This window comes from Schistosoma mansoni, chromosome 5, assembly GCF_000237925.1.
Source record: "Schistosoma mansoni strain Puerto Rico chromosome 5, complete genome".
NCBI lineage: Eukaryota > Metazoa > Platyhelminthes > Trematoda > Strigeidida > Schistosomatidae > Schistosoma > Schistosoma mansoni.
The window spans coordinates 3,149,134-3,172,928 of NC_031499.1; the positions used below are offsets into that span (position 1 = coordinate 3,149,134).

Genomic DNA, 23,795 nt, shown 5'->3' on the forward strand with positions numbered 1-23,795 from the left:
TTTCTAGTAGTCATCCAATTAAGATCAATCTGTGATGTAAACTATGAAATTACTCTTTTAAATTAAATTGACTGCATTGTTTGTAATTAATCTTTAATGATGTGTTTTATACTCAAATAACATAACTATTCAGTTAAATAATTGTAAATTTTGTTTCATGACATAATGGTCCATGTTACCAAACAATTACCTCAATTGTTTTTTTTTTCTAAATATTACTCATTACCATCTGTCTTAGACTCAATTTTGTTGTTTTTTCTAGTTCCTAATCAACACTGTTCAGTAGACGTAAGTAATTATTACGAAAGTCTACTGATACTCATTAATAAGTAATATTTTCATCACCAAAGTTAAAAACTGTATACCTTAACTTCATTTGATAACTACTCATCTATGACGCAGTAATAAATTCAACAGTATGATGTAATTCCTACCTAGTTACAATATTTATGTTACCATATATATAATAAGAAAAACAAAATATGGAAGCAAGAATTCATGCCTAAAATAAACATTAAAAATGTTTAATTAATTTTCATTTAATTCATTAATGAAAGAAACTAAATATCAGATTATTATGCTTAGAATCAGAAGGGGGTAATTTCAACAGTTAAAATCATGAGTTAATTGAAGCTAGACCATCATGAAAAACTTGGAAGTACTAGATGGCCGTTTCGTTCTATTGTGAGACTCCTCAGCGGTGCACATCCACGATTCCATCACACAGGATCTATCAGTCTCGCGCGCGTGTGCTTAACCTCTAGACCACTGAGCCAGCATCCAACAGTCCTTAGTCCTGTATGTCTCACTTACCATCGCCATCATCATCACCACCACCATTATCATCATCATTAAGTCCACCCTACTGGTTACAATTAAACCATTTCAATATTATGTAACCAGACAACCTTCAATATATGAATTACATCAATTTTATTGAAACTTGTTTTTCTTTTCTTTGGTTTTTTTTATCAGTTTCAATTTGAGTATAATTTTTTTCTTTTAATTGTCACCAGTCATGGTTGATTATACAATTTTGTTACAAACTAAATGAATGACTTAATTGCTGAAAAGTTTTAGAATGTTTAAAGAATGTCGTTGACGACATAGACAAGGCGGTTTTCTTAGACGTTTTACCGTTTAAATAATTTTATATGAGGATATGATGAATTGCTTTGAAGGAAACAGAATAAAAGTGAACAAAGACACTGTTTTTATTAGATTATAATGACAATTTAGAAGTCTTTTCATGTTTAATTGTGTAATAAATTTGAAAGGGAATAAACTCAATGGTTAGGTATGCTGATGAGAATAGAGAAATAAAGAAGTTATGACAAACAATAGACATCCAGAATCCCTCTAGTCATTTTGGAAGATTATTTAAATAGCAAACATACACTGTTTAACGATACATAGATGATACTTGCTTATGATAATTATATTACTTGTGAACAGTTAAAATGTTACTGGACAATTGCTATCTATTTCCACTCCTTAATTGTAAAACAACCGTTCTTTTATTTATTAGTATAATATATTGTGAAGATTGTAAAATCATGAACTGACCTTAGTTAGACCATCATAGGAAACCTGAAAGCACTAAGCGACCGTTTCATTCTAGTATAAGACTTCTCAGTAGTCCACATTCATGAACCTATCATAGCGAATCCAAACCAAGACATTCAATCTAGCAATGGTGTTAATGCCCAACTTTAATCAATTTGCGGTATTGTGCAAATACCTCATACCGAACATGGTTGGATTCAATGTCGTGTCTTCGATTCTCTATGGAAAGATCGTGGTTAGGCATTGTTCAAGAGTTCCATACCGGTATGAAACAGCTGCTGAGTGTTGATGGGTTTTTGATCTAACTAGTTATATTGAACTGGTCATTTTTCTGTGTTGAAACTCACTCAACAAACTGCTTACTACTACTTTCAAACAATGCAATTTTGTAACTTTTCAGTTTATAAAATATAACTAAGACTTTAGAGATTTTTCACGCTTATGCTTTATGTATATAGTTAATAAATGAAATTGACGTGAACACAGGAATACGAAGCGATGACAAACGACAGAAGTTATTTTTGGGGACATTATTTTACTTAGTTCAAAGCTTGTAAAACACTAACATTTACTTTTGTCCATAGTTTACAAACCATAAGCTTCCATTTGATGTATGGTTCATTGTCATATCCTCTTCTGTTCCAAAGCTATTGAAATTTGAACGTAATTTTTGGTACATTATTTTTCTACCCTGATGCCTCATTTGGACATAATTGAATCATCCTAATTGTTTGTGATTTGTGGTTGTGTTATTCATCTATTTCTTCATGTATCTTTTTGAACTAATCTGAATCGGAGTTGGAGTCAGGAACAGATAAAGTAATGTTCCAGCTTACTCGTCTTCTCTTGCTTGCGCTTGCCAACCAATCACTTGATAGAATCGTTTTCGTCTGTCTACAGAAGACAGCTAGTCTTAATTTCGAATCACGTATTTCTAGCCTCAAGGCCTCGAGACAAGTCCTCTCCTGTACATTATTAGGTAGACGGATCAAGGACATAACACTACCCATAAGCCACATGCACTGTATCAGAATTAAGGGTAGCAACTTACAGTTTGGACTAAAATGGACATTGTAGTATAATAGATTGGTCACTGATTTGCAGATTCTTATGACAACTAGAATACAGATCTTGACCTTATCAACTTTTACTTCCCTCCTTTCCTGAAAGCAAAACGTTTGCTTCACTTCACTACACTGGAATGCTTTTCCATCCTAGTTTGAAACTCTGATGCAATACTAACCCACAATTCCATGCAGGATGAAACGTAAGACATTGAGATGTCGTAAGAAAATAACCATATTCTTAGACCTGAAGTGTTAATGTAAACTGACACTGAATTGTAAAAAATTCCCTATAAAATCACCACAACAAATAATCTATTACTTTTTCATAGTTGAAATCATGAGTCAATGGAAGCTAGACCACCATGAAAAACTTTGAAGCATTGGACGGCCGTTTCGTACCATCGTGGGACTCCTCAGTAGGGCGCATTCACGATCCCTCACTCGCGAGACTCGGGCCTAGGACCTACCAGTCTCGCACCGGAGCATTTAACCAATAGACCACTGAGCCGGCATCTAAGGTGTTAATGTCTAACTTCATCCAATCCACTTTATTTGAGCAACTGTTCACCAATTGTCTTCAGTGAGTTGATATCTCTACAACAGATTCGAGTCTCACGAATGCGGGATCGTGGATGCGCACCGCCGACGAGTCCCACAATAGGACGAAACGGCCGTCCAGTGATTCCAGGTTTTTGGTGGTGATCTAGCTTCAATTGACTCATGATTTCAACTATGAAAATACTGAAATCTCCACAAAACCCCTTCTGATTCATTACTTTTTGCCAAAAATTATTCAACTCATTTTATTGATCTTTATATATTTTTTCCATTCCAGCTGTTTTATGCCATTCTATGGACCCCAATGTGAACATAAAGCTCCTGGCAAAGATAAACAAATTGAAGTTGAAGAAATACAAAGTAAGTTTTGAAGTGAAAACATTCGATTATGGTTTTCGTTTATTGTTATTGATCAATATGCTTTTGAACAAATGGAATAATTATGTGAAATATAAAGTAATAATCAATAAATTTGAAAACTATCATCGTAACAAAATATAAACAAGAACCCTTTCTAAAGAAAATGGTAGATCAGTATATCATTGATCTCGTTGTTAAGATTAACTTTTCATTTAGCCAATATTTCATTTCCATTAGCTTAAGTTCAGTTTAAATGAGATTTGAATCAGTAACTATGGTCTTTGAATATCTATTAAGCTTATACTAAATGTTTCATACTGGATTTTACTTTACATTATACATCTCTTTTAAAACCGTCACATTTATTAGGTCTAAAATTTTATCATACCACGAGTTATTTGAGTTATAGTATTATGTTCATAGAAGACAGTTACAGATTATTCTAGTTAATTTAAATGAACTAAAAGATGAACAAAAGTTCTGGAAACGACACGGGCATCTAACATTGAAGATGTTGCGGATGATATTAGTCCAATGTTTATCTGACTGGTATTCAGATTATGAAAGAAAACTTTTAAGAGTCAAACTCGCTAACACTATACTTAATGACAAAGTCCAATGATGAGTTTTATTAGGTTAAAATGACTAAAATACTTTCAATATTATTTAAACCAAATAATGACTCAACTGATTGTTATCAATCATTTAATTGATGATTCGTTGTCGCTCATTTAAAATTAAGGGGGTTAATGTATAGAGCGCTATTTGATTGTTAAACATAAAAATCCCTGAATCATTAAAACCTTCATGCTACCTAGATGAAAATTGACAATTACCTAATATGAGAGGGGGGTTTTGTGGAGATTGTAGTAATTTTATATAGATGAAATCATGAATCAATTGAAGCTAGACCACCATGGAAAACCTGGAAGCACTGGACGTCCGTTTCGTCCTATTGTGGGACTCCTCAGCAGTTAGCTGGTTAGCTGATAACATTGCGTCGACAAGATTATTATGTACAACGGTTATGTGGTGAACGAAATAACTACTGTGAATCACGACCAGATTTCCATAAACTGTAAGCTGTCCAATTATCTGCATAAATAATCCCCCACTGACTGCACAAAACATACATAAATGAGACATATTTCCCTAATGGTTAAATTTTAATACATGTCGGATCTTGAGAAACCATACACACACTCCTGACTACACCGTAAATCAATAAAATAAGCTAAACAACTAATTACCATCTCATATACAATCTACATTAGTAACAAATATTGTTTACAATTCAATCCAAACATAATATCATACTCATTGCTTAGTTACATAACGCATACATTTATTATTTCCAATCATCTTCCAAACTAAATTTACATAAATTCACTTAGTATTGTTTGTTTGAATATTTCCATTGATGCTTAGGACTGAAACTGGTCAGTCTCTTATTGGCCATATGTACATACTGTGCGTATTGCCTCAATATAGCCTAAATTCACAAGCATTCTAAGCAAAGATGGATAGTGGCTAGCAGTGGAATACAGGACGCGCGTTTCGTTCTATTTGGGACTCGTCAGCTGGATGTACTTGCATCTCAGAGTTGATTTTCACTCTGGGACATAATTTTTACTTAACTCTTATTGGAATACAAACTGAGCATCATAAAAAAAACAAATCCGAATCTTGTTATCTTACTCCTAATTATAAAACTAATTTACTAGTTTCAATCGTTATTTACATTAATCACTAAGTTATATTATCTTCAATGAAACATCCATCCATTCGATGAACAATTTAAGTATCCAACTTAACAAAACACTTCAAATGTAAACAAATTTCTTTAAACATTAATATAATACTTATAACCTTTCATACACTCCGGTGTTTTAAAATGAATATCTCTCCTCTAAATTAAATTTCAATTCGTAAATAGAATTAATTGAAATTGATTTTATCTTTCTGATTATTTTTCTAACCCACTGTCGAATTGTAAGCAAAATGGGTAGTGGCTGATAGTGGAATCCAGGACGCTCGTTTCGTCCGATTTGGGACTCGTCAGCTGGATGTACCTGCATCTCAGAGTTGATATTCACTCTGACACTCGAACCCAATATCGTTCGCTTCAAACGCCACTCAGCTACTGAGTCCTGATAGCCACTTTTCCACTGTAGAATTGTTTAATTGATAAGTATTATCAGTATAGGATTGTGGCAATTCCTTAGTTTTTGATTGAGATCACGAGTCGATTGATGTTGGACCACCATTGAAAACTTAAAAGCACTGGACAGTCAACTCGTTTTAGTATGGAACTCCTTAGCAGTGCGTATCCACGAATCTGCACACAAGACTTGAATCCATGACCTTAAGGCTCGTGCGCAAACACTTAACCTCTAGAACCACTGAGCCGGCATCCAACGGTGTTGCTGTCTAACTTCCATTGATCTATGAATAACTGCGCAACCACTCATCCATTTTCTGAGGTAGATACCTGTCTCTACCCGGCAAGGATTGATAAGTGCTAAGCAATGATCAATAATATGATATATTCTAGAATTAATAATGATATAAATATATATAATGATTGATTTATTTCTTCTTCCCCTCATATCAATAAAATCTTACATTTTCTTCTTCCTTTTATTGTTATCAATATTATCAGTTTATTATTGAATAGATAGAAAATAATTTTTAATGACAAAACGATAAATAAATCAGCTTTTTTTATTATGAGGATTTGTGGAGACAATTAACAGCTGAATTCACGAGTCAATCTAAACTAATCCAATAATAAATACTTGGTAGCACTGAAAGGTAGTTCCGTCGTAGTGTGGGGCTCTTCAGCACTGAGCATCTACGATTCGGCACACGGAACTCGGACCTAGGACGCTTAGCCTCTAAACCACTGAGCTGGCTGGCATCCAACGGTGCTACGCTGTACAGTGTTTCAGTTGCCAATAGGATGGGATTAGAGTTTGTTTTAAAAAGCAAAAGAATGTCATATTGAATAGCTACTTACATTGTGTATGCATAAATTTACCATGAAAAATATCAACGAGACAACATATTTGGATTTATAATGTACATATACGAAACCATAATGAATGAATCCTCATAATTAAGATAAATATATTACCTTATACTGATGTGCATATATATAAATGCATTATAGGACCTACTTTCCTAACGGATTGCTTTCTGGGTTAATCCCTAGACTGATGCAAACATAGCCTTCATGAGGCTTAAGCCAATTCTATGCAGTATAACCACCCAATTTAATCTGTATCTAAAACACAAGTCAAAACAATTAGTAGAAAGCGTGAATTAATACAGTCAATAGGATAAGGGGAACAATAGAAATAAAATGTATTGAACAGAAGTAATTAAGGACATAATAAAAACGAATAGCTGTAACTATAAATTTTTTCACAATTAAATTCGCGAGCCAATCTAAGCTGGACCACCATGGAAAACCTCGAAGCACTGGACGGTCGTTTTGTCCTATTGTGGGACTCCTCAGCAGTACACATCCACGATCTCGCCTCGTGAGATTCGAACCAATGACCTATCAGTCTCGCCTAATTTTGTGGATCGGATGAAGTTAGACATTAACACAGTTGCATGGTGGCTCAGTGGTCTAGAGTTTAGGTGCTCGCGCACGATACTGATAGGTCGTGGGTTTGAATCCCGCGAGGCGGGATCGTGAATGCGCACTGCTGAGGAGTCTCACAATAGGACGAAACAGCCTTCCAATGTTTCGAGGTTTTCCATGGTGGTCTAGCTTCAATTGACTCGTGATCTCAACTATTGAAATTGATATAACTATCTGTTTAAGAAAATTAAGTCATTTTTTTCAACCAATAGCGTAAGTCTTGTTCATGTAACTATGAAACCAAATTTTGAACCATAACGTTGTCCTGCCATCGTTTATCACTTATCATTCGAGCCAAGTTTGATTAACCCAGTATATCATGCACCATACGATATTGTTATATTCAAACTACCAAGTAAAACGATAAGGAAACTTGTCAGAGACCGTTTGTTAAGATAATTGAGAATTTTTGTGCCTTAGGATGAAAATTTTAGAGTTTTTGTGTTCTCTAAGCTAAATGTTCTAATCACTGGCATAACCAGCAAATACTTGAAAGAGAAGCGAACAAGTAAAATCTCTCTACAGTTGACCAGCATTGTGTTCTGTTGACCTGGAACTCATTTGGTTGTTATTCATAATTGTCTAATTGTTCTTTGCATATTTGTTTTGATTATTAACTCTCATGACCTCATCTCTGACTGTACAGTAGTTAATCCTATGACTTAACAATCGGAAAGTTAGAGAGTGAAGTCGAAGGAGAAAATCAAAGCAAACATTCAAAAAAATGGTCACGCAGTTATGGATAATAACCAGTTGAATTCCAAATCAATAAAACAGCCTGAAAGTCGACTATGATGGACTTTTGGTAGTTCATTTCTCTTTGAATTGTGTGCTGATGATATTATTATAACGAAACGAATATTAGGAAAGTTAAAACTTACTGAGCTATTTTCCGGATAATTATTAATTTTATCTTCAGTGTATGGTTAGTAGATAACCCTATTATTACATTTCTATATTCCCCTTATTGTAAGCTTCCAGTGAATCTATTAATTATTTTATACACTTTACTATTCTTTAATTCTTGCTACTTGACTATGTATTGTATGCTCCGTCCTCAACCACATATGGTGTTTAAATTGTGACTTCCAATGTGGCATGCTGTGTGGTCAGGGATTTTCAATACATTATTTTATGAGTTTTTAGCCATAGTTGAATCGGGTACAACAGAGAACTAATCTGTCAACTATCAATATTTTCTAATGAACTCTTGATTTATAAAGGAGCTCGATTACCAATAAGTATTGATTCTTCGATTGTCATTCATTTGTGAGTGTGTAAATTCATGAAATTGGTCACTGGTCCCACTAGCAATATAGTACATGATATCAACTAGACATTATCACGCCTTAACCATCTGTCATCTTTTTCCCAGGAATACAACAGATGTCATCTAAAATAACAATGAAAGCTTCACGTTTAAACCATCCAGCTCAGAGAATGTAGCACATCCACGACACCTTATATTATTCAAGCTTTGAAAAGCACAAAATTAAATACACATTATACAAGATTATAGCACAGCATAAATGATAATTCACAATATGTACATAGTTATGATTTTCGTGATAACAATTTGACTAATAGGTTCATAAGGAATTAACAATGATCTATGGACAAAAGAAGATATTACAGTATTTATTAAATCAAATAGAAACTTACAACTGGCTATGCCGACTAGTATTGGCGAGCTATACTGAATAGTATTGAGAATAGTTGGAAGAGAGTTAGGGGAGGCCAAACCAAAACGTGGCATCAGTGCTTGAAGTCACTAACTTCTAGTCTGAGCCACGTCAGTAGATGCAGACTACTTGGTTGGGTGACATGGCTCAGAATCGATTACAATGGCATAGGTGTTTACACTCTCTGTCTTCCCTTAAACTGTGAAAATAAAACTGCTTCATAACTTTCTTCCTTCCTATACTATACCCTTATATACAACCTATCTTTTATATGCTACCACCACTAAACTAACTACTATGAATTCGGTGTTCATCTTGTTGTGCTAACGAGGTATGGCAACTTGGAGCGATGCATAAATGTGCCTGGTCCTACGTTGTAGCTGACTGACTAACTCACAACCAGGAACGTATAGGAAAACCCTAAGTTGTTCATTTAATCAATACATATTAAAAATATGTATGTAAATTGATTCATGGGAGGATAGTTTTCAAAGTTTCCTATTCCCATTTATTCATCTAGTCATAATAAATTTAATGGATTTAATTTAATTTTATTGAATAAATATTAACTATCAATTTTAAGTGCTATTAGGTCGGTTTAATTATCAAATGTACTTTAATCTTACTATAGATGGAATGGTGGCTGGCTAAGGAATTTAGAAATCGCATTAAATCGTATTAATGTTCCCAATGAGACATGAACACTATACCTTTCGTTTTAAATACATCAGCATGATATCCATTAGGAACTAATTTGTGGACATCAATATTGACATGTAAACATATCTAGTTGACAAATCCTATATAAGACGAAACGTAAGTCTTGGATTCCACTCTTAGCCACAATTCCATCTATTCTATACAAGTTTCAATATATTGAATGTATCTTTATTTATTTATTTATACACATAAATATTGGTACAAAGAAGCACCAGACAAATATGCGCCACATAAATCTTATTTGATTTGTGTGAGGGCTGTGATACTGCCCAGGTGCCTGAACCGAAACAAGTGGTTTTCTTAGCGGACCACACTCGGAGCCTTTGACCTAAAGGTCTAACCCACAAGGCGGTGGAGCATCGTAAGGAGATGCAGTCCCATGATAGTCGGTGACCAACGATTGATTCATACGCCATTTGTTCCTTCAGGATACTGGAGCCCATATGCACCATTGGTTTGGAATCAGGGTTTTCCATTTCCCCTAGGTTGATTTTCTGTGTCCATCAACCCGGTTAAAGCGTCGTACATTCGCTTCTCGTCCTCTCAATTTCGTGAGCAACAACCCCGCCACGAGAAGGCAATGAGTAGGATATGCCTGTCAGAGGCTATATACGCTTGGCCATGTGAGAGCATTTCGAGAGGGAGAGAGGACTTTCCCCACTTTCGGTCGTACCAGAGCATTTGGGCGGTACATATACTAAAATTGGAACAATACAGAGAAGATTGAATGTATCAAGATGGTTCCTACAAGATACCCATAGATCAACAAAGATTGATCAGAAATCAGTTATGAATATCAAAAAAGGAATTCCACAGAAGTATACTGATAATGATGTTTCTTATTCTTTTTTCATTTTAGAAAATATAAATAATGATGAGAATAATGAAGGTTTTATCATTAAAAGATCAGTTGATCGTGCAATGACATTGACTGCATTAATCTTTATTGTGGTCACATTTTTAGGAATGTTAATTTTAGCTTGGTATATTTCTAGGTAAGTGTTTTTTTTTGTTTTTAAATACAGAATTTGAATTTACTACAGGGATGAGAAAGTGTAAAATTTTTGAATTTTATACTCATTATGTTACTGGATGTGATTAAATTATGTGCTGAATGACCTTGAGGTACTGACTTGTTTTAGCCAATCAGAAAGTGACAAGTATGAATAAATGAAGGGTAATTTATTTACTTACGCTGTTACTCCTTGTGAAGCATTAGGCTTCGATCGGGGATCTCCAAAGAACTCTGTTCTAGGCCCTTCTTTTTCAGTTGTTTCCAAGTGCTTTTCATTCTTTTGATGCCTGCCTCTAATTTTCGGTGCAATATGTTCTTTGGTCTGCTTCTTTTCATTTTCTCTAGAGGAATGTATGTTGAGTCTTGTTTTTCGGTGCTTTTTAATGATTTCTGCAATGTTTTTCCTATCCATTTCCAGCATCGTTTGCTAATTTACTCATCAGCTCGAAGCTGACTTGTTCCCTGCCACAGTGTATTGTTGTTGATTGTATCCGGTCGACGGATAATAAGTATCTTGCGTAGATAAATGTTTATAAATACCTATACCTTTTTGATGATGGTTATAGTAGTTCTCCAAGTTTCAGCTTCATACAGTAGAACTGTCTTGATGTCTGTACTGGAAATTCTGACTTTGATGTTGGCTGACAGTGTTTTTGAGCTCCAGATGAAGGATAATAATTGAAAAAATTACGAGGAAATAAGTAATTTCCATATGGTTAATGAACTTTTCGAAGTTTCTGATAGGTTTTTAACTGTTGGAGTTCAGAATTAGTTTCCAGTTTCGGTTCATAATGTTAGCGTTAAGATTTTCGATTAAGCGTCATAATTCTTACCTTAAATCTGTTCCTCAACCCTAAATGTTAATTCTTAAGTCTATATCATATCGTAAATCCTAACTCTAATTCTAAGTCGTAAATCATAAACTTGAAATCCTTAACCTTGATCGTATTACCAGCTGTTAATTCTACATTCTACATCTTGTTTCTGATTGGCCAATAAATCAGTAGAACTTCTCAACGATACCTATTTTATGATATTTTGTTCAGTAGAATTAAGAACGACAGAATCGATGGTCATCATTTCAATTTGATACGGTTTGATAAACGGTAAGGACATATTTATAGGGATGAACGTAAAACAATCCCATTGAATGATAGCTAGTTGTTGTAGAAATAGATAATAGCTTTCGTGTATAATTAGTTCATGGAAAAAGATAACAATAATATTATAAAGGGTAAAAAAAATTCATCCTAAGGTTACTCTCCCTATACAAAATGATAACAAATATGTTTAAATTAGTCCACATAGATATAGAACACCTGTGCACTCAAACACTAAGATGGATCGAAATAGTATCTTAGACATTTATAAATTCCTCCTAGCTAGTGACTAAAGATTTAACCTTAAGATTAGGGATTTAGGAATAAGTTTTAAGGTTAACGACTTACAATTTGTATTTAGTGATGGGTTTAATTTCAATGTCATTTACAACCTACATTAGAAGGAATTAACATCTAACACGCTTTATGCTGGAAAGAAATAGTAATATATCACGATCTATATTTGTCCAATCGAGTATTTGATATGACGAATGGTTTAAAATATTTCTCTCTCTCTCAGGGATACTAAGATAATACGATAATGAGACTAGTCACGTTATGTCAGATCCAGGTTTCACGACCCAGAATAAAGAACCAGAGTGAGTATAGACTAGATAATATTTTATTCAACTCGGTCACAAGCAGTCACACTCAGTAAGTCCGGAGTAGAAATGAACGAGGGGAAAGGATATCACATATTTCTGATAGTCAGTAGGCTAAATGCCTGTTTGTCCATACTTTCACTACTTTATATCAGTATTCAAGAACAACATGTCAACCACACGAACCTTATTGATAAATTACAGGCTGAAATAGATGAAATCAACGCAATACACTATGTACAATGTATGAATCTATCAGATGCCATTAGTCAACAAAATATATCATTATTCTTACACACACACAAATTTATTCTAACTGCTTTTCACTATTTACATATGAGTAAATATTACTTTAGTACTCTAGACTGACGATTTTCCAATTCAGAAGTGGTTCATTAATTAAAAACAACTGGATTTTATAACCAAAAACTGGAAACGTTCAACACGTAGAATTACTACCAATATCAAAATCCAATCTTAAGTGTGCTTATATCTGGAAAAAAAATAGACATTTCATACCAATCCAACAGCATAATTGATCAGTTATTTAGTAATTCGAATGGAGATTTGTGGGGATTGTAGTAATTCGAATAGTTGAATTCATGAGTTGATTAAAGTTAGACCCTTCATAGAAAACCTAAAAGCACTGAATGACCGTTTCATCCTACTAAGGAGTCCCATACTAAGACGATACAGGTGTCCAATACTTCCATGTTTTCCATGATGATCTAACTTTAATCAACTCATAAATTCAACTATTCAAATTACTATAATTTGCACAAACCCCGCCCCCAAATCTGATAATTCTTAACTAGAATGTAACCAGGTCATATTTCGTGTTGTTTAAATTAATATAAATATAGATATGAAATTAATTTATTTAAACAAAGAAAAGAAAGAATAAGAAATTACCTTTTCCAGGATCAAAATTTTTGTTTTCATACGGTCATCAAGGTCAACTTGATATTTAATAATTTAATATTTTATTAAAAATTTGTACATAAGTTTGAAGAGCGAAAATTAAACAATCATCTATTCACTCTCCTTCATTTTTGTGGTTAAACCATAGTTTAAATAAATTAAATTCTAATTAAACTATTCTATAAAGATAATCAGAAGGGGTTTTGTGAAGATTTCAGTAATTTTATATAGTTGAAATCATGAGTCAATTGAAGCTAGACGACCATGGAAAATCTGAAAGCACTGGATGGCCGTTTCGTTCTATTAAGGGAATCCTCAGCAGTGCACATCCACGATCTCACACTCGCGAGATTGGAACCAAGGACCTATCAGTCTCGCGCACGAGCGCTTAATCACTAGACCACTAAGACGGTATTTGCTGAGGAGTCTCACAATAGGACGAAACGGCCGTCCAGTGCTTCCAAGTTTTCCATGGTGGTCTAGCTTTGACTGACTCATGATTTCAACTATATAAAATTACTAAAATCTTCACAGAATCCGATTCTAAAAATGTAATCAGTTAGACTTTTTTCTAACTTTATTGAAAAATTTACTGACTTGTAATAACTTTTCAAGTACTTCTTAACGAATGTTTCACCAGTTTTCTATTTATTTAGCATCACCTTGTGACAAAACTTATTTTCAGAATTCCAAAACATTTTTTAGTTAACAAATCACTATTTTAAATCATATTTTACTCAAAGATTGCCATTACATTGTCTATTTAACTAACAATCCTCATTCTGATTGTATTTGTGATAGGTTATTATCATTTGAGGCATCATTGAAAACGAAGATAAACTGGGAAGTTGTTTTATCCTAGTATGAAACTCCTCAACAGTCTTTATCCATGACTTTGACCTCTGCGGAGATCAGTCTGTGACAAATAGATACTGGAAAGTTGATTCATACTCCACAAAACCCCTAAAACTCATGATAATATTATTATTTTTAGAAACCTTCAGGTATTTCACGATTAAATTAGGCCATTGTGACGAAACTTACGTAATAAAATGGGAATTAAATGGTAAAAGATGTTTAATTACAAAATTCCTTATTATTTTTCTCAATCAATCACCTATATACTTAGTACAGTTACATATATTCACTGATATTTTGCAACAGTGTGTCTTACTACTTATTTTTCATTTCCAGTAATATACTTTTTATTTTATATTTTAGGCGTAGACGTAAAGACTATGCTAGATGGAGAAAAATGACCGAGTTAGCAATGAAGGTATTTTTGTTTAAAATGTTTTATGGTAATATTTTCCATTCAAATTACTGCCCAACTGTTTATGATAGAAAATTTTACTAAACTTACTGTGAATACTGAAAGTTTATAGTTTACAAGTTATACTTTCAATGATAAACAATTGAATTACAAAACACTTGTTTTGTACTGTTGAAGATCTATCAGCTGAATATGTCCAAGTCGTGGAGTTAATGTTTGTGACGCGGATTAAATCCATAACCCATTGATTTAGGTTAATAAAGTCATAACAGCCAACAATAATGTAATGATTATAACATAAAACACAAGGGGGTTTTGTGGAGATTTTTGTGATTTTATAGATGAGATCTCGCGAGACCGGATCGTTAGTGCGCACTGCTGAGAAGTCCCACAATAGGACGAAACGGCCATCCAGTGCTTCCAGGTTTCCCATGGTGGTCTAGCTTCAATTGACTCATGATCTCATCTATATAACATAACATGATTCTCATGTGAATATTTAGACTTATGTGGTGACACCTAGAATCTATCTCCCAACACAAACATTGTATAAACAGACACAAATATTTGAGAATACTTGAAAGTTACTAGACTGAGATGAAATGTCCGTTTTTTTAAAACACTTTTCATTGCTACTATTATTCTTTTACTGTTATTCCAGTCAAGTATCAAAGAGAAATCTGACAAGCAAACACAAATCACATTTGATCATCTTGATGAGAAAGAAACTTCTTCACTAAATAAATCTATTCATTCCTTGGATAATAACAGTCATTTTGATGATGGTGATCCTGAAGTAGTTAATGATAAACAAGATATAGAAGCTCAATTTAAGTTGGCTAAAACCAATTCAGATAATTGTCAAAAACAGAATGATGAATATTCAGATTTTAATATGCGAAATGAAGGTAAAACATTTGATTTTAGGCTTTAACTACTTTAATAATTTATAAGTAGATAAAAGCTTTGTGTCAATTAAAATTGGCTACAAATTTCATGATAGGTGTAATCCCTCAGGAACACTTTGAATTATTTAGATAGTTTTATTTAACCTTTCCTGATGGAACTCTTGTAGTTCATACGAAAACGGACCTTTTTCTGCTGTTATCTTAACTCATTAGTTAGGTGGATAGAGTAGAAAGTCATACAGATATTGTTCACTGAAATAAATAATGCCAGAAATTTAGTTAACTGTTCTCTCAGCGCTTTTTTAATTTCATCATATTTTCAATACTTTTAAAATTTTCGGCGAATTAATCAATACTGCATGAATTTTCATATGATAAACTTCAAAGATTGAAATATCCAGCTGTACCTTCGGGACGTAAATACTCCTAGTTTTAATGGTTCTTTAGAGTCCTTTCCTTGAAGATCAATAATCTTACTTACTTACTTACGCCTGTTACTCCCAATGGAACATAGGTCGCCAACCAGCATTCTCCAACCCAATCTGTCCTGGGCCTTCCTTTCTATTTCTATCCAGTTTTTGTTCATTCCCCTCATGTCTGTCTCTATTTATCGGCGTAATGTATTCTTTGGTCTTCCTCTTCTCCTTTGACCTTCAGGATTCCATGTGAGGGCTTGTCTTGTGACGCAGTTGGGTGCTTTCCTCAAGCAGATCAATAATCTGCTTCTTTATAATTAAACTGTTGATGTCCAATACGATAATATTTTTGATGCAACATAGATAGTCGGAGGTTGATGAAAAATACTGATGGAGTCGGATGTTTCTCATTTGTAAAGTGCATTCACTTTATAAGTCATAAATAAGAGAAGACATAGTTCTTGTATTTCAATCCTTCCCACTGTTCAATTTTACTCGGAATGAAGTTACTTACTATTATTTGAAGTTTATTCCTTGAGAAATTATTATCATCTGTCGAAACAGCGAAAATTCTCTTTAATCTTTGATGAACTGCATTTATTTTATCTATTCATTTTGACAAAACGGTCTTTAACACTTGAAGTGGAAATCCTGTTTCCTAATTTGCTTAAATAGGGACTGTCAGTCAACCGAAACAGAGGAGAATTCAGTAAATCCGTCTCAGGAAAAGTAATCAATAAGATATATAAAGATATCTAGGCAATTCTATTTGTCCAGAAATAAAATTCATATTATAATCTATTTACTTACTTTTCAGTTGATCTCGCAATTTCTATTTATTTTTAACTTCTAGTTGAAGTAGCAGTCAACATTAAGTCAATCTGACAAACATTTAAGTTGATTTTGGCTTGTATTGTGTTGCTTAGTTTAACCCCTTGACCATTCATCTGATCTTTGTACTTTTGTGGTGGTATATTTAACTTGGATATCATTTAAATCATGAGCCGGTCCAAGTTAGGCCAACACTGAAAACTTAAAAGAACTGGGGAGGTGAGAGACAGTTATGCATCCAAGGCAACGGAAGATAGTTGTGCCATGTCGTAAATTCATTGGGGTTGAATATCGTTTGCGCTCGAATTCGAAGGTCCTGAGTTTGATTCCTATATGCGGTGTGATGGATTCACACTACTTGAGAGTCCCATCCAAGGGTGAAACGGCCTTCCAGTGCTTTCAAATTTCAATAATGGTCTGACATTGATCGGTTCGTTATTTCAAGGAGATTCAGCACTCTGCACAACCTGGACATGATTTTGTTACTGACTGACATCATTTAGGAAACCATGAACTGGAAGACCTTTTTGTCATAACATAGAACAAACATTTATAACTTTATCAGGATTATACCCAGAAACTCCATCTTTTAGTGAACACATTATCTTTAAACTATTGAGTTATTACTCAATACTTCATATCTTCAAATTCAATTAATTTACGATAAAGCTTGATGCTGTCGACAAGGCTGAAATTCACTAATCAGAGTATTTTTATAAATGAATTGGAGATCAATATATGAACTATTAATGGGACCTTTCAACACCACTAATGTAGTGAATATAAACTAAGGTGGCGAAAAACCAATCTATACTTAATGCAAAATGAAACAGTAGCTTTGTAAAATACGAAAATCATACATTCAGTACATCGTTTTCACCTCTTTCTTCAGTTGTCTTTAATACGGTTCATCATTTTTCTAATCCTGTTATTATTTTGATTGTTCTTGGTTTTCCTTCCTCTTCTCTTTATTTCACTGTTCTTTTTGATAAACATTCCAATTCCTGCTACGTACTACTTGTGTATGTTCGCTTAAATAGTGCTGTAGTTATGTTAATCGCATATGCCTTATTCTAACTTCTGGATAAGTTCATTCACCTAACCATCATTAGTCATGTTTTCATTTTGTTAACTATTCACTTATTAACCCAGACCATTTTTATGTGAGCGTAGGTGTGTGTACACTCCTTACCCTATTTATGACATGTCTGTCATTTATTCTTGTCTGACTATAAATATTGATCAAGGCTTGATAAAAGTGAGTTGGCTTAACCGCCATCTCCAATGCGTGTCATTTTTGTTTCGCTCGCTGCGTCATTTGTCAATAAAACTGTAGCTGCCGCTTTTCTTCGCCTTCTGATTTTATGCACAGTTAAGATTTGTATTATAATGGTTATCGAGGTGAACAATTAGTGAAGCATGGCACTACAGTACATACCACAGTACTACTGAATAACAGTTGTTAGTAGAATGGATAACTGAACACTTTTTTAAACTTAATAGAATTAAATCAAAAACTGTAAGACAATATTTCAAGTCGTTTTGTTTTGTTCTAACTTTTGATCAAGAACTATCAGTTCACAACACTTCTAAGATTGCAGAAACAATGAAATCTACTGACGAACTGAATATCTGCAAAGAGAATCAATTCAATTCTGGTATAACCATAGCTTCTAATACTACTACTAGTAATAATAATGATATTGATACAATAGAATTATCAAATAGCAATCCTATTGAATTAAATCAGAAAAAACGAACTAAAAGTAAACGAATAGCTTCAAATTCAAATAATTCTCTTCTACTTAATCAATCTGTAATAGATCGTAATCAATTAACTGATACATTAGATGATAATCTAATGAATAATGAAGAATATGCAGATTTGAGAGAAGAAACAAAAGAGATAGGTAAATGTCTATTGTAATTTACACCTTTTCTTTAACAAACTTTGATGTATATGTTTACTCTGTATTTAGTAGTATGGTGTTTTTCAATGTCTAATTATTGTACAGTTTCATTTCAGTTTGCTTGATCCCCCTTGTGTCACATCTTGATCTTGTTGATTATCCGCTTACATCATTGAGTGTTTTAATGAGTGTTGTGTGTGTATTGATTACATTATTTGTAACACGTGGAATCAGCGGTCAGAAAAAGGCAGGACAGATCTGAAAAAGCACAGCACACAATGTTAAACAAGGACTTCACACCAAGAGAGAACACGGAGTGGGAACCACGAGCCTCTCTATTTCAAAATCAAAGAGAGCGGGGTGCAAGAATACGGTGGGAAAAGTCAGTTTACAAAGTAGTCTTACGAGTCATCCTGTAAGCTTAGTGTACTTAAGGCTTGCTCTTCTTCCTCCAAAGAGTTTATGCTTGGTCACCCTGCAATAGAAAGAAAATAGAATCTGTTAGTATATCATACATGGTGATTTCAACTCCGTTACATATTCATCACATTGTTTTTAGCTTATTTTTCTGACTATAAATAAGGAGTCACGCATCATCAAGATGGGTTCTCACCCTCTCCATCTCCAATTCTCATTGTTAGTCTGTTCGAGTGAATGAATGCCTGAGGTACATTCATCTAACTCAACTTTCATTTGGCTTCTTATTACCATTGTCAAACTTTCATGATACATTCATTTGTTCATACAAGTCAGAGCCAGATCTCGGACTAGCAATGTGGGGCGCCATTATAAAGTGATAAGCCACCATACTATATTTAGTAATTGAAAAATATAGGCTGGTAAGCATACCGTAGAGATTAATTTGCCATCGTCAATCAGCCAAAACTAGAAGTAGATAGTATTAAACTATTCTCTACCAGCATAACGGCACTTACCTAATGAATGGTATCTGTGATGTCATTCAGTCTGCTAACTACTTACATACAGTCGTAAATTGAAGCTTTTGATAAAATATCAAATGAAGAATAAGGTTCACTTTCCAATGTATTGATAATATCATAAATATAAGGTAAGATAATAATTACAATATCATATAAACGCTAAAATGATTTTAAAACACTATTAAATTTTTCTGTAATTAGTGCACGCAAGGACACACTCAAACAGGTTTACGCTAACTCTCAGGGGAGACCGTTTTATTGTCGTTCTAATTTATTAACGTAAACACATTTTAATTTTCCGGTCACACACTGATCGTAACTACTTTATTACTATAAAGTAAACGAGCTATGGAGTTTAATGTCTGATGTGAGACAATTATCCACCGCAGGTGGTGGGCGATAGTCTTGCCATATTGAAGTTAGACAGTAACACTAGTGGATGCAGGCTCAATCTTCTATAGGTTCGGCGTTCGTGAAAGATTGAAAGTCTTGAGTTTGATTCCCGTGTGCAATGTTATAGATGTGCACTGCTGAAGAGTTACATGCTAGGTAGAAATGGCCTTCCAGTATTTCCAGATTTTCAATAGTGGTCTAACTAAGATTGGTTTGTGATGTAAAACTATGGAAACTCTGTTATCTCCACAAAATCCTGTACTGATATTCAATATATTTTAGAAGTATGTCTTTTATAGGTTAACCTTGTTTCTCTACAATTTGTAGTGGACGGTTTTTCCTGAACCTTATTCAACACAATTAGCTCATTTGATGATATTGAACTGAATGAATGAATAGTTTCATCTGTCTAATCACTCGATAAGAATACTGTTATCTAACGTTGATGACTTTAACTGCTTATCAGTAAAATGTATACACAATTCTGAAGAACATCACACTTTCCAGAAATTCAGGTTGTTTTTGTGCAACAAGCTATTCGAACCCAAGGTATTGACATAAAATTTATGAAAACGTACGTCTACATTTATCTGTGATATAGCAACAGTCGAAATTTTCATTTATATAGTCGATATAATTATCGACGGTAGTGCCGCTGAAGAGATTATTATTATCACCAATAATTGCTTAATGTTAGCCTTAGTACTGTACAAGCGAAGTGTCATTTTTCCTTTCATATTCCTCTTGAAGCTAACATCAGTCGACAATATTTAAAAGCTTTCTGTTTCCTAATATCGCTTTTTTCTTAGAATGTCGTCTCGTTTCAATGCCAAGTATAACGTTTTCTAATCAGTGAACTGTTTTAATTGACGTTTGCTATCTAAATAATTAGTTTCAAATTTTATGTCGCTCACCTATTGAGACCGACTGGAAGAAATGAAAATGAGACGTCGTCTTCTGAATGATAACTCTTCTTGACAAACGATACACAAGTCCGTTTTCATCCCGTAAATCATGTTCTGACATCACTAAAGATAACTGAGGATAGAAACTATCGCAAATTTAAATTCATAGTGAAATGGTTTGGATTATCCTGTTATAAATATTTTCGATTGAAATTCAACCATTCCAAACTGGAATATGAACATCTTGTGCAAATTGTCACTACGTAGACATTATGACACAAGTTGATGTGGAACAGACGTAATGTAGCTAGTCGCGGAATCCACAACGAACGTTAGGTCCCATCTGAGACTCATCAGCTTCCAAACAAAACTGATCAAGTTCCAGTCAAAAATATTAACAATGGGATAATCCAAACCATTTTAAAACGAATTAAATCTCATAACCGTTGCATAATTGAGTAGCTATCTGAAGTCTGTAACTAAATGGATTACGTGATGGCGCTTGAAGTAGATGGTAGTAGGTTTGAGTCCCAGTGTGAACGTCAACTCCGTGATGCAGGTACATCCAGTTGAAAAGTACCAAATAGAATGAAATCCGCGTCCTAGATTGCACCGCTAGCTTCGTTGGATCTACTATATACCGTAAATTGTGCTTCAATTAGTAAAACATCATGTAGAATATAATTAGTATAGATGATGCTTCCACTGAATTATATATGTTATATGCAATAAAGACTAATTGAACAGTAAATGCTAGAATTATTGGTTGACTATTATCACATATATATTCTTTTGTATAACTATTAAGTAAATAGACTATATATATATATATATCCCCTTTATCATAAGCTTTCATTTAACCCATTAATTACTATTATACGATTTACTGTACTTAATTCACTTTTAATCTGCTATTAAAAGTCATTCCTATTTACAGTAACTTTTGACTTTATCTTGTATAATTATTATTGTTTCATTTTATGATGTGATGCAGTCTAGTCTACTTGTATATAAACTAAGTATACCTGAAATATAATATTTATACAGTGGATATTGATTGTTGTGTTCTAGGTTTAATGGGCAGGGCAAGGCAAGAAGCTATTGTATCAAAGACCAATAAGGATTTACAGTTAACTCAAGGCTATTAGTGTCAGTTGGCATATCATTGGTTTTTTGTCACAGGGACAAGGTCATAGAACTCGATTTACTGATTGTTGGTTTTGGCTGTATGATGTTAGATAGGGCCAGTGCTTCTAAGTTTTCCTTGGTGGTCTAGCTTCAATTAACTCATACTTTCAACTATGGAAACAGTATTTCAATTAAGTGTCAATCTCTTAGAAATAACTAATTTTAATGTCACTCACTTTCACATCGTTTCGTTCATTCAATCTTTTCATTTATCTAATGAATCTATTATTCTGTTTTAGGCGTAAATGTCATAAAAAATTCACATACAGTACAATCATCAAACAAATCTAACATAAATATACGAAATGAAGTTGATCATAACTTTGATCAATCTACACATCTATCCATAGAAAATCAACATCATCTTAATAAATCTTATGATCCTATTATCAGTAATACTATTGGTCGAAAATTAACCAATCAAAATTATCCTATAGCAACTATTTTAAGTAATGCTATTTTAGATAGACCATATATTAATGCAGATGAAATTCATACATTATTTGATCAACATTCACCAAATTCAACATTGAATCCTTATCATGATTTAGAATATTATAATCCGATGAATACAAAAATAAGTTCAACTTTACCACGTGATTATAAACAAGAAATATATTCAACTAATGTTAAAAGTAATAATAGAACTACTACTAATAATAATAATAGTAGTAGTCATGGTAACAATAATAGTAATTCTGTCCATAGAAACCCACCATCTCGTTATTTAAATACAGAATATAAGAATAGTAAATTAGTTTATGGACCACAAGAACCATTTACTGTAGCATCACAACATGATGCATTATTATCAGATTTATTACATCGAGGAACGAATTCAAATCCTGGAGAATCACGTCCAAAAAGTACATTTTAATGATAATAAAGTAAATTAACGATACATATAAAATACATATTAGTATATACATACATGAATTATTCATGTACATAACCATAATTCATCAATATCATCTTAACTATTATCATCTACATTATGGAATTGAACATTGAACGAATGAATGATCGCGGTAAGATTAGTACAAAACAAGTCTACAATAGCTACTGATAGAAATATATCAGGGATCAATTTCAAATTCAATCAATCATTGATCTCAGTATATGTTTATTCAAGAAATTAAAGAACAACACATTGTTGCTACTACTGATATTCAAGTAGATTGATCAAATTTGCCAGTATTCATTATAGAATTGTTTTTCTTTTCCAATATTCTTATCAAAACAGCTATTATGTAATGGTATTTATTGCATATTAATGAAATACAGAGATTAATATTTTTCATATATAACTTTTACTCTTCATAATTGAAATCATGAGTAAATTGAAGCTAGACCACCATCGAAAACCTGAAAGCACTGGACGGCTGTTTCGTCCTATTATGGGACTCCTCAGCAGTGCGCATCCACGATCCCGCACTCGCGAGATTCGAACCCAGGACCTACCAGTCTCGCGCCAGAGCTTCCAGGCTTTCCATGATGGTTTAGCTTCAATTGACTCGTGATTTCAACTATGAAAATACTAAATTCTACACAAAATCCCTCCTGATCTATTTTTACTCTATCACTAATGTCGGGTGAAAAGTGGTAATTTGTTTAATAATGAAACTCAGCTGATAGACGAGTCAATAACATGGGGGCATTGGAGTTCACAATTAAATTTAAACTATTCACTTATGGTTCCAAATAACATAGTTATGTCCATTAGGATTCTTTTGTATAACATATTCTAAACCATTTTTAATTTAGTACTATATTGTTTTGGATTTACT

At 33.4% G+C, this 23,795-nt stretch overlaps 1 protein-coding gene across 1 annotated transcript; it reads left to right on the plus strand.

The window, feature by feature from the left end:
- Window positions 1-3,475: 3,475 nt before the first annotated feature.
- Smp_160070 (putative ring finger protein) lies at window positions 3,476-22,885 on the plus strand (the record flags this gene model as incomplete). The annotated part of the gene is made up of 7 exons (XM_018797639.1): window positions 3,476-3,551; window positions 10,465-10,600; window positions 14,465-14,519; window positions 15,178-15,424; window positions 18,240-18,581; window positions 22,248-22,604; window positions 22,746-22,885. The coding sequence occupies 7 exons, from the start codon at window positions 3,476-3,478 to the stop codon at window positions 22,883-22,885; spliced, it is 1,353 nt and encodes a 450-aa protein (XP_018652661.1).
- Window positions 22,886-23,795: the final 910 nt, after the last annotated feature.